The sequence below is a fragment of the Panicum virgatum genome, chromosome 7K (genome assembly GCF_016808335.1).
Source record: "Panicum virgatum strain AP13 chromosome 7K, P.virgatum_v5, whole genome shotgun sequence".
Taxonomy (NCBI): Eukaryota; Viridiplantae; Streptophyta; class Magnoliopsida; order Poales; family Poaceae; genus Panicum; species Panicum virgatum.
Genome location: NC_053142.1, coordinates 42,545,436 through 42,557,904, shown reverse-complemented (window position 1 = coordinate 42,557,904; position 12,469 = coordinate 42,545,436). Strand labels below are relative to the sequence as shown.

Sequence of the window (12,469 nt, the reverse complement as noted above, 5' to 3'; positions counted from 1 at the left end):
TCGGAGCACCAAGATGGTGTTCCTGGGCTATGAGGATGGGACGAAGGCCTATCGGCTCTACGACCCAGCCCGGGGGAAGGTGGTGGTGTCCCGGGATGTCGTTTTCGACGAGACGGCGGCATGGAGATGGAGCACGCCCACGGCAGGGGAAGCAGAGGGGTCCGGCGGCGGCTTGACGGGCGAATTCGTCGTCGAGCAGCTGGTGATCGAGCGCCGGAGTGGCGCAGAGGAGGCAGCGCAGGAGCCAGAAGCGGAGGCGGTGGAGCCTCCAAGTCCTGGCACGGCGGAGGTTCCGCCAAGTCCTGGCGCGGCGAGTTCAGCGTCCCCAGCCTCCCCTGTTTTTCCAGAACAGGGGACCCCGACAGCGGCGGCGGATCTTGAGCTCGCATCCCCCCCCGTCCTCCTACTCGGAGTTCGTGGATGCCTACCACGACGGAGAGGAGCTCCGATTCAGGCGAGTGGACGACGTCATCGGTGATGCAGAGCTGCCGGGGCTGGCCTCGCGTCTCACCGATCCAGAGCTCATGCTCATGAGCGCGGAGGAGCCGGCCACGTTCGCGGTTGCGGAGCGTGACGCGGACTGGCGGAAGGCCATGATGGAGGAGATGCGGTCAATCGAAGACAACCGCACCTGGGAGCTGGTCGATCCACCGGCGGGATGCCGGCCGATTGGCCTGAAATGGGTCTACAAGGTAAAGCGGGACGAGCGCGGCGCCATTGTCAAGCACAAGGCTCGGCTCGTTGCCCGTGGTTTTGTGCAGCGTGAAGGGATTGATTTCGAGGAGGTGTTCGCGCCGGTGGCTCGGATGGAGTCGGTGCGGTTGCTGCTAGCTCTTGCAGCGGCAAAGGACTGGCAGGTCCATCACCTCGACGTCAAATCGGCGTTCTTGAACGGCGACCTGGAGGAGAAGGTCTACGTCAAGCAGGCACCGGGCTTCGCGATGCCGGGGGCAGAGCACAAGGTGCTCCGGCTGTGGAAGGTTCTGTATGGGCTGCGCCAAGCTCCCAGGGCGTGGAACGCCAAGCTCGACACCACCATGGGTGAGCTTGGGTTCGCACGCTGCGCCACCGAGCATGCGCTGTACACACGACGACGGGGGAAGGAAGAGCTCATTGTCGGCGTGTACGTGGACGACCTGATCGTCACCGGAGCTCGGGCGCAGGACATTGAAGCGTTCAAATGCGAGATGGCGGCTCGTTTCAAGATGAGCGATCTCGGCGCACTCTCCTACTACCTCGGCATCGAGGTAAAGCAGGGGAGGGACTCCATCGTGCTGGGCCAGCGCGCCTATGCGCTCAAGCTGCTGGAGCAGGCCGGGATGACGGGCTGCAAGCCCATGGCGACGCCGATGGAGGAGCGGATCAAGCTGTCGAAGAACAGCACGGCGGCGAGGGTGGACGCAACGCGTTACCGGAGCATCGTCGGCGGGCTGCGGTGGCTGACGCATACGCGGCCGGACATCACGTTCGCGGTCGGGTATGTGAGCCGATTCCTCGAAGACCCGCGTGAGGACCACTGGACAGCGGCCAAGCGGGTGCTGCGCTACGTCCAGGGCTCTCTGGACATAGGCGTCGTCTTCCCCAGGCACGGCGGGCTTCAGCTGACGGCATTCAGCGATGCGGACATGGCTGGAGATGTGGATGGACGGAAGAGCACCACAGGTGTGCTCGTCTCCCTTGGAACCGCACCGGTGGCTTGGCAGTCACTGAAGCAGAAGGTGGTGGCGCTGTCAACCTGTGAATCGGAGTACATTGCAGCGGCCACCGCGGCGTGCCAAGTCGTTTGGCTGTGCCGGCTGTTAGGTGAGCTCACTGGCGTTGAAGCTCGCCCGCCAGCACTCAAGGTGGACAACCAGCCGGCCATTGCGCTGGCAAAGAATCCCGTCTTTCACGACCGAAGCAAGCATATCGATGTGAAGTTCCATTTTCTTCGGGACTGCGTCGATGGGGGGCACCTTGTCATCGAGTTCATCGACACCGGACGGCAACTCGCTGACATCCTCACCAAGTCGCTCGGGCGTCTTCGGTTCTCGGAATTGAGGAAGATGATCGGCATGGATGGGGTCCAGGGCTAGCAGCAGGATTAGGGGAAGTAATGTAAGACTTAATCTGCAGCTGTCCCTTTGCTGATTTTGGTCAAGGCAAGTCTGCAGTTTGCTAGCAGCCTTTGTTGACTTATGGCTCTAGGCCACTAATGTTCAGATAGTGATAGAAGTTATTAGCCATAAGTGGTAGCACCTTAGAGTAGGTAGCAATGGTGTATAAATATGAGTGCAATGCAATGAGAAAAGGCAGTTCATTCTTGCCACATTCTAGTGTTCAGCTCTCAGCCAGCAGAGCAGACAGCAGTGTATGTGTGTGTAGAAGAGCTCAGCTCTTCTTCTACCTTGGAGCAAAGGAGTGGGAGAGGAAGGTGACCAGGTTGCTTACCTGGCCCTTGATTGCAGGGACCAACATGAGCTCCACGCCGTCGAGCGCAGCAGCCTGCACATGAGCTGAGTTCTCTGTGTCCTCATTTTGCAGCACTCGCTACCCTGCCTGCTTCGGCATTGGCGCCAAAATCACAAAGATTCGGGGTCGACTAGGTCGAGGAATGGGATACGATTCTTGTTAGAGTTTTTAACAAGGCGGAGACGAAAATGACCCCGCGTTTCCGGGACTGGATCGGTGTTTTCGGGTCGAGGAACGGTACCTTCGACCCTGATTTCTGTGACTATGGTCGGCGTTGCCTCTCTAGTCTCTATGCCGGTCAGACTGTTTCCCCTACGTTTTATTTTGTTCACTGCTTGATTGTGACATACTAGTTAGGGTTACAGCAGCTTGGGCATACAACCTGATGAAATGCGCGCTTTGGGAATTCGAGATGTCCATTGCAAGACATCGATATCTAGCGCTCTCGTACTACTGTACTAGCCACACGCTGCCTATTTGCCTGTTTCAAGAAATTGTGATACCGGCGTGCTTTTCTGTTTTCTGAATATTGTTTGTGTGTGTGTGGGGTGGGGGGGGGGTACAATCTCAAATATCAATGCCCATGTCTACAGAGAATACTTTGTGAACATTTAGAGCTTCAGCTTTGAGAAGTGGTATAAGCATGCGGGATAGCCAGATGGGGCTTAAGCTTAAATGATACTTTTTTCCTTCAACACTTTACATCTTGACGCAGTACATGCATTTTTTTAATTCATTCTATTCGATCTGCAGACCATTTAAATTATGATGGGAAAAACTACATCTGCGTGAAAGAGTGGGTCTTTAATTTGTCAACAACTCAGTGCTGCTCCTGCTGTTGCCACTCTAGGATTGCTGAACGGAGTGCTCTGTTTGGCACAAGCAGGCTGTGTTCGAGCTTGAGATTTGTCATAGGTGATGTACTATGCCCACTATCAAGCCAGCCTTTAATAGCCTCACCTTCATATGTGAATCCATCTGCGGCAATGTAAGGATCGTTCATGATCTCCTGTTCATCCATCACATGAGAGCTGGTAAGTTTATCCCTACTGTGTTCTGCTTTATCGTATCAAATTTTGGTGCATGGCTAGGAATGAAAACATGACAAATTAACTGTCGCAATAGCTCCACTTTGAGTTGATCATTTTTTGTTTCCTTTTATTCCATAAGACTAAATTAGTATAGGCTATAGGGTGATTCAGTGTGATGCTTTACTAGATCATATGGTCAATAGGTCATGCATTTAATACTAATGATTGGTACCAATTGGAGAAATATTGCTCCTATTTTTTTACCTGCAAGATTGGACAGATGAAGTATGATGGGATGCAAGTGTCATCTGATAGATTTGTGCTTGACAGTGGCCGTGCTGTCATTGAAGATGTCTTCATCAGTGGCTCAACCACTTTCCACACATCCACTGTTAGATCTGGCCTACGCCTCCTACTTAACTCAGCACATCTCAAGCCAATATGTGCAAGTTGGTTAGCTTGTATAAAAGGCCAGCTTCCTGCAGAGTTATCAATGATAGAATGCAGGTTTCCTTGCTCAATGGCATCTTCCACTATTTCAGCAATCCTTTGAGGTGGTTTCCCTGTCAGAAGACGCAGGATGATAATGCCAAAGGAGTATACATCAGAACGTGGTGTGAGTTCACCAGTGGTCAGAAATTCAGGATCCATATAAGAGAAGGTTCCTCTTGGGTTCGTTGTCCGGTAAAGGGTTGTGCTGCAGGTGTTTGTTTGTATCAAAAGTCTACAAATTCCGAAGTCTCCTAATTTGCTGGAATAATTGGCATCAAGAAGAATGTTGTCTGGCTTTAGATCACCGTGAACCACAGGGTGAGGTTTGTTTGAATGAAGGAAAATGAGAGCTGAACACATCTCTCCAATAATTCGAGTACGGGTCTGCCAGGTGAGGGGTGGCTTGTTGTTCTTGCATGCTAGGCAATCTTCAAGGCTGCCATTCGGAAAGAATTCGTATACTAGACCAAAAGCTTCTGGGCATGTACCAATCAGTGTGACGAGGTTTGGATGCCTTACTGTGCTGAGAACAGAAGCCTGCAAGGACATAGCTGGAAGATTATCATAGCAACACAAGTTACACTTTATGTAACAGAAAATGTAGTTTACATACAAAAAAAAGAATGATTTACTTGCCTCTTGATGGAATTCTGATTGCCCCTGCATGCTTTGAGGATGTAGCAACTTTATAGCTACTGTTGTATTGCGCAGGATACCTTTATAAACACTTCCGAAACCACCTTCACCAATTTTAAGTGTTGGATCGAAGTCTTGTGTTGCTTGCTGTAGCTCAATAAGAGAGAACTTTGTGTTTAGTGTTTCAGATGGTGCTAAAACTCTCTGCTGGTTCTTTTCCTGCAGTTCAGCCACTTCCCTTATGGCAGCATCTCTCTCATGTTGTAACCTGTCATAATCTGCTTCGAGCACTTCCAGTTGGTGTTTCGTTGTTGCTAACTTATCTTCATTATGTTTAACATATAGCTCGATCTCACTTATTTGGTGTTCTAGTCTGACCTTCTGCTCATTTGCATTGTACAGTGCAGCATATGCTTCTTCTTGCTCTCTTCTCATTGCATCATTCTCCTGCCTCTTTATTTCATGCATCTCCTGGAGTACCTTCTGCTGCCTTAACTCATTCATATAAGATTTCTCCAGTTCTTTGGTCTACAAGAGTACCTATGATTTCGTTAATAAATAGACATGCGATCTGGATTTTGTACTAGCACAGTGAATGAGCAAAGCACATACCTTTTGAAGAGCTGAATGCAGTTCTCTTTCAGCATTTCGCCGTTTGTTGCATTCTTCTTGCACTTCATTTTTCAAAAACTGAATTTCATTGAGGGCCTCCTTAAGTTTATCCTGGGCCATTAAATTAATATGTCAGAATCTATGTACCATCTAGGAATATGAGCACTAATCCCCTCTTTATATCTCAAGAGTTGCACATAGTACATACCAGGTCATGTGGTGTTGGTGAAATATTGCCACATGAGTCATCAGTTGAAGGATGCATATTTGATCCAATTTCACTTATATCATTGTTATCAACTGCTTCTGTTCTATACACACTGACAGCCCCATCGTTTGGTGAAGAACTGCAACAAGAGCTCTGCGATTTGTCAGAGTGAACAGAGAAGTCCTCTGAGCACCACGGTCTCCTTTGCTTGCCATTGAAAGTAGATTCAGCATCTTCGAATGGTTGAAGCAATGTACCACGAGTTCTTTCGGATTGAGAGCACGATACATCTCTTCTTGATCTTCCCACATCGTTCACAGTACTTGCATTTGAGCTTGATGCTTCGTTCTCCAATTTGTGGATCATCATTGATCTCATTTGGCTGGAAATGTTGAATACTGGTAGCTGTGCTGCGTTTGTGGCTGCTGGTGATGATGGCACTGCTGGTACTTCTGCATTGGCCTCTCTGTCAATTTGACAGGTAAATAACAATTACTGCTATATCTTAAATACTTATCAGTATTTCTGTTTGAAAAAAAACGGAGAAAAAGAGTTGTGAACATGCTGATGTAGATATCCAAGATGGCTAGATCCGATGGCGTAACAAAGAAAAGAGTAACTTGATTCAGGTGGCTAATTACCAATTCATCTCAACCTTACCTGGTAAAAATTAGAGACCCTTTGCAAGTAAACCATATCTTGCATGATGAAGGTGCTCCTTCCATTATCTTCAGTGCTGTCTTGGACGTTGGTGCTTTCATTGTCCTACGGTTTGTTAAGATTTGTTAGGTTGGCATTGGTAATCAAAGAAACTGTGATCTACTACTATTAGTAAACTTTTCGGCACTTGAAGTTCATAAGATGATTTTTTTTAAAAAAAAGGGAAGCTGCACATTAGTTTTTAGTTTTCTTAGCCATTAGTCAAGTAATGGCAGCATCATGCAACTTTTGGGTAGTCAAATGCTAGAATTTATACAATGAGCTATTAGGGAACTGCTCGGCAATCCACATTTCAAATTTGATAGATCGTTCTACCAAATGGGAAGCTGCTTTTGGTTACTCAGCTGCTAGATTTCAAGATGTCAATCATAAATTCATAATCTGGACAAACATCGTAGTCATACTCAGATCCTTCAATGGCTAGAGTCCTCTACCGCAGAACAAATGGTGACGAGATTAGAAATTTGAGACAATAGTAGATATTTTGGCCATACTTTGAGTAGTTCTTATCTGAGGCGGCTCCCATGACAAGCTTTGTGATCCCATGTAAAGAAATAAGCTCGATGATCCCTTTAGCTATGTCATCATTTTGAATAGCTTCTTTGTTGCAGTTAACCTGGCAAAGGAAAATGTTGATGAGAATTCTGCAATATTGGGGCTTATGTGTTCTTCCAGCTGTTTAGTATTGATGTCAGTTTCTTGCTTCCGAAAAGGAAAAAAGAAGAAGGAAAAATTCAATTTCGATTAATAATGACACATAAGAGAAAATAAAAGAACACACCTTTAATCGTCTGCATATATGAACATATTCGTTTAGTTTCTTCTCCATCTTTTCTCTTTCATGCTCCCTATATGCATGGAGTTCTTGTGGTCTCATTGTGCTGTAATGAACTTTTGCCCCCAGCCCCACTGGAAAAAAAATACAACATGTGTTTAGACGGGAAGTAGCTGTTCACAAATCATAACGAGACCATGAAATGTGGAGATTTCGCCATTTACTTCCAGACAGATAAAAAGGAGCGACACTCCTGGTTCTGAGTTACTTACTGGTGATCATTTCTGCAGGAATGTGGACATGGGCAATTACGATCCTGGACCTGGAGGAGTCCTTGGCCAAGTTCTGCAGTGCCCACTGCAAGGTGCTCTTCCCATGCTTGAACTCTTCCGGGACGGCAACGAAAATCTTGTCCTCCACAGCGACAGGCGGGGTCTCTGCCGCCTCGCCTGTGTTGCCCGCAAATCTGCTTGCCGCCGTTCTGAAGCCGTGCTGCGCAGCGCCCTCCGGTGTCTGTCCCCTCCCGGCACTCTCCATTTCAGACTGGCTGTTCCTTGGACCAGGAACACGGTTGCAGTATGGAGTACTGCAGGCTGCAGCCCTTCAGAATAAGTTATGTATGAAGAAGAAACCGGGCAATTCTCTCTGAAGACACGAACGTTACAAGCAATGGCGAGTCTGCGGCGCCATTAGAAAATTGCTGCCAAGAGTGATCGCTTTGGTGTCTCCTTGATCGTGGGGATATTCATGGTGGTGAAAGTGAAGTCGTGAAGGTGCATAGTGTGCATCGTCCGTTGCTCACTTGCTCATTGCTGGGTATTTTCTTCCAGTCGTCGTCCAACACGGTCGTTTCGATGCGTGCGTGTAAATGCTGGGCATATTCTGAGGTTACATCATCTGCTCCGACTGCAGCGACTGAAACTTTCCCTCTTGATGAATAATCACGAGATTCTTCGCCGTGTGTTTGATCACGGTCTCGCTGACGTGGAAGATCAATTTTTGTCTCCCTGTTTTTTTTTTACCTTTTTTGAAAAGTTTTTCCCTGTTGCGAGTTGTGACGTGCAGAGAGAAATGGAACCTTACCTAGGCCCATCTCTCTTGCTGGGCCGGCCCTAGAGCGAAATCAGGCCCATGTTGGATGCGGGACCCAGTGGCTTGCGCGCGAACTTGTACTCCATGGCCCACAGAACCGTCCCTCCCAGTCAAAACAACGGTCGCCGCCGCCTCAGGTTTTGCAATTCTCCCGTTCAGGTTACACCACACTCACGCTCACTGACAAGGTGGGACCGAGATCCCCGTGCCCCACCCGTCATTCACTGGCACCGGGCGCCTCCTCGGGCCAGGCAGGTAAACCCGCACGTCTCGGAGTCGGAGATGACCGCGACCCAGCAATCGAAGCAGGCGACCAATGGCCACGGGCCGGCGGCTCGGCGGCGTCGACCCGTTCCGGCAACCGCGTCTTCCCCTGCCGCTGCCGCCCTCGCCGCGCGCGCGTGCCTCCTCCGCCCCCGCCCCCGCCCCAGCAAAGCCAACCTACTCCCGGTGACCCGGTCGCCGACGCGCCGGTCTCTCCACCCAGACTACAAATGGAGCTCCGCACAAGCGCGGCCCGCGGCTTTGCGTCCCCCGCTTCCGGCCGCGGCACGGTGCCATCCCCACGCTTCCTCTCCCGTCTCGTGAGTACCTTTGCTTGGGCTGTTGGCTGCGCGGGCCGGCCGCCCCCACCCGGATCATCTTCGTGGCCAGGTTGCTCTGACCGTCTGACGCGACGCCGTTAAACCTGCAGGTCTGGAGCCGATCGACACAGTGTACTGCCTCCTCCCTACAAGGCCCTGTTGCTAGGAGGAGGAGCCGGTTTTCTACTCTGATGACGACTGCCTACAAGTATGAGGCGACAACTTCAGTCTTGATATCCTTGGTTTTTTTGTTCTGCGCTTGTGTACCTTTTTCTTTGGGTTGATGCATTTGGGCCTGATACTGATACTAACGAGCAAAAATCACTGATTAAGTATTTGTGTTTTGTAATCGTAAGGGAGATTGATCCATTGTGTATTAGAACGTGCTACATTACATAAGGCAAACCTGGGGCTGGGCCGGTGGGGTGGTGGTGGGTGGGGGGGTTGAAGTACCAAGGAACCAGTGATTGACATTTTTTTTTTTGTAATGGTACACAATTGAGAGCATGGATCAAGATCATGTTCTACTTATCAAGGAAGGAAATGAAGAATGAATTTAGTGACTACAAATTTTTATAGTACTCGCAGTTAGGAACAAACAGCTGCATAACTTATTAGTTGCCCATTGCTGTTTCAGCTTCATTATTTGGAATCAATTGTTCATTTGAGCTGTGCATGTTTCAGCACAGGGACCCCGGATCTAGTTGACTTCAATTGGGATGCCCTTGGGTTTCAACTGGTCCCTACGGACTTCATGTATTTAATGAGGTGTTCTTCAGATGGGGTGTTCACAAAGGGTGAATTGGTGCCATATGGACCAATTGAGCTGAACCCAGCAGCTGCAGTGTTGAATTATGGTCAGGTCTGTCTGTTTGTGTACTCCAAGATCTTCCTTCAAGAAACACTACTTGCTCTACATAAATAGCCTTGTTGCCTGCTTTTTGCACCATAATGTTGAGGATGCTCCAACATGCTTATAAAACTTTGGCAGGGATTGCTTGAAGGTCTAAGAGCACATAGAAAAGAGGATGGATCAATCCTTCTTTTTCGCCCACATGAAAATGCATTGCGGATGAGAACTGGTGCAGATCGGTTATGCATGCCTGCACCAAGCGTAGAGCAATTCCTAGAAGCTGTCAAGCTAACTGTTCTGGCAAACAAACGTTGGGTAAGGATGCAGGATATCTCTTGTTGAATGATTACATGTGATGCATCTCTCGTTCCTGATGGATCATGTGCTCTACTGCAGGTACCTCCTACTGGTAAAGGTTCTTTGTATATCAGACCGCAGCTAATTGGAAGTGGGGCTATCCTTGGTGTAGCACCTGCTCCACAGTATACATTTACTGTGTTTGTTTGCCCAGTTGGGCATTATTTCAAGGTCAGATATTTGCTTTGTTTATTTTCTACTTACAATTGATGTTGTGTTATATCTAAAGAACTGAACCGTTTACTGTCAGGATGGTTTATCTCCAATCAGCTTGTTAACCGAGGAAGAATACCACCGTGCTGCACCTGGTGGAACCGGTGACATAAAGACTATTGGGAATTATGCTTCGGTAATGAACAATTCTTCACGTCATTCTTATGGTTCCTTAGTCACTTTTGTTTCAATACTTTAGAACAGGGTTAAGAATAGAACTGTTTTTCTAAAAAAAAAATTGTAGAAAAAAGAAAGCTGGTAATTAACGTTATTCTGTCAGATACTCAGATTGTTGTGTTCTGAATTTGAAGCACATTGGATTTATAAGACCCTTTTCATCCAGTTCTATTTCAGTTATTGGCAATAAACTGGAACCTCGAACAAGATCCAGAATACGGTCCTAGATGACACAATATCGTAAACCATCATTGCTCTCCAGCTTGCTACATATTATATTGGCTTTTCCCTATTTTTCCCTTTTACTATTGGGCATTGGCCTCAACTTATATGCTAGTTCTATGCTCTTTGATGCAACCTCTCTCAATCTATAGCAATGTTATAGTCTTTTCTGGTTACAAGATAAACCTATCACCAAATGAGCATGTACCGAGTATACAGCTTTAGTCATGAGGAACATTAGCACATTTATATGTGGTTCTTGATAATTGATGCCCACGTACAGGTTGTTAGTGCTCAGAGAAGAGCCAAGGAGAAAGGCCATTCTGACGTTCTATACTTGGACTCTATCCATAACAAGTTTGTGGAGGAAGTTTCATCTTGTAATATATTCATGGTGAAGGTATGATATAGGTTGACCACCTTTACAACTGCATCTAGGAAATACCAGCATGAAACAAATTCGACTAATCACATCATAATTATTTTAAAGGAAATACATCGTCGAGTCTTACCAGTGAAGTTGCCACTTGATTTCTGCCTGGACATTTGGTAGTATATTTGTGTAATCTACCAGTCGTGTCTTTGGCAATGATTTTGGAACAATTTTCTGTATTTTGTGAGCAAACTGAAAAACATTGAATGAATAAATAATTAAATATCCTCATCCAGTTAGCATCCTATTTATATATCTTCCCTTACTAGTTAAACATCAGAGGTTAAGTTTAGAATTCATACAAAATGCACAAATGGCCTTAGAGCTATCTCACCTTTTCCTGACAGGATAATGTTATTTCTACTCCACTGTTAACGGGAACGATTCTTCCCGGAATCACAAGAAAAAGTGTAATGGGAATTGCTCAAAACCTTGGATTTCAGGTAAATATTCATCTTTCTGCAATTCTGTTCATGTTGAATTTGTATAGATGACAGGAGGTATGTAATACTCTTTTCCTTTTATCATGTTTCTATTCCAAAAATTTTCAGGTTGAAGAGCATAATATTACAATAGATGAGCTGCTTGGGGCGGATGAAGTTTTCTGTACTGGAACTGCTGTTGTGCTGTCACCTGTCGGTAGCATCACTTACCGTGAAAGAAAGTAAGTACTTGAGCCAAGTAATTGTTTTGTTATTTGTGCTATTTGAGTGTCTGAGGAATGACTGACGCTCCACTAGAACTCTGAATTGGTTTAATGCCTACAAGCAGCATTTCACAAGAGCAGTATGGATATGCGGTTTCAGTAGATCATTAGTCCTGACATTTGTGCTCCAGTAGCCTCCCACTATGAATTTATCCTTGATCTATTTGTATTCTGAAATCTTAGTTCGGTAGCCTAGTGCAATACTAAAAAACATAATGAGTGCTCTTCAATGTCATCAAATAATTGATATACTTGCAGTGAAACAATCAATACTCATTGATCCATTGCCCATTACAGAGTGGAGTATGGGAAGAGCCAGGAGGCCGGAATGGTGTCTCAGCAACTCTATGCAGCATTCACAGCTATCCAGAAAGGCCTTGTGGAGGATAGCATGGGATGGACGTTGAAGCTAAATTAGCAGCTTTATCACCTGACTGGTCTCGACTACTCCTATTTCTGTTTTATCAACAAAACGGAACGGTCTTATTTTCGGTCAGGTTGCTTCTTGCTTGCTTTCAGCAACAACAGTGTGGTACTGCAGTTCCCAGAACTTTTGCTCGCCATGGTACAGAGCCACTTCTCGTGGACACACACACACATCGTTACGCTGGGACCAGAGATATTGGCCACACCGTTTTGTAAATAAAGTGGATCTTATGTCGTGTTTAGTTCGCGAAAAAGTGAGTTTTGGTACTGTAGCACATTTCGTTGTTATTTGACAATTGATGTTTGATTATGAACTAAATAGGTTTAAAAGATTCATCTCGTATGAAACAGTTATACTGTGTAATTAGTCATGGGCGGACCTAATGGGTGGGCCTGGTATGCCTTGGCATACCTAAATTTTCGGCCCACCAAATAAAAAAAATTCCATCTCAATTTTAAGCCCAAGCCCCAGACGCCCAAC

General features: G+C 46.9%; 3 protein-coding genes across 3 annotated transcripts; 1 reads left to right on the top strand and 2 right to left on the bottom strand.

The window, feature by feature from the left end:
* Positions 1–3,479: 3,479 nt before the first annotated feature.
* On the bottom strand, positions 3,480–5,741 carry LOC120640277 (U-box domain-containing protein 70-like). The gene is made up of 4 exons (XM_039916131.1): positions 5,719–5,741; positions 5,431–5,569; positions 5,223–5,333; positions 3,480–5,138 (listed from the first exon to the last, which is right to left on the bottom strand). The coding sequence occupies exons 1-4, from the start codon at positions 5,739–5,741 to the stop codon at positions 3,735–3,737; spliced, it is 1,677 nt and encodes a 558-aa protein (XP_039772065.1). The 3' UTR covers positions 3,480–3,734.
* A 783-nt stretch (positions 5,742–6,524) lies between these two features.
* On the bottom strand, positions 6,525–7,801 carry LOC120640276 (U-box domain-containing protein 33-like). The gene is made up of 4 exons (XM_039916130.1): positions 7,198–7,801; positions 6,932–7,059; positions 6,645–6,766; positions 6,525–6,531 (listed from the first exon to the last, which is right to left on the bottom strand). Exons 1-4 carry the CDS (start codon positions 7,460–7,462, stop codon positions 6,525–6,527), a joined length of 522 nt encoding a protein of 173 aa, XP_039772064.1. The 5' UTR covers positions 7,463–7,801.
* A 500-nt stretch (positions 7,802–8,301) lies between these two features.
* LOC120641412 (branched-chain-amino-acid aminotransferase 5, chloroplastic-like) lies at positions 8,302–12,338 on the top strand. Its single transcript, XM_039917521.1, has 10 exons — positions 8,302–8,601; positions 8,712–8,809; positions 9,286–9,463; positions 9,593–9,769; positions 9,851–9,982; positions 10,062–10,160; positions 10,707–10,823; positions 11,204–11,299; positions 11,408–11,520; positions 11,860–12,338. Exons 1-10 carry the CDS (start codon positions 8,512–8,514, stop codon positions 11,978–11,980), a joined length of 1,221 nt encoding a protein of 406 aa, XP_039773455.1. The 5' UTR covers positions 8,302–8,511; the 3' UTR covers positions 11,981–12,338.
* The last annotated feature ends 131 nt before the right edge of the window (positions 12,339–12,469 follow it).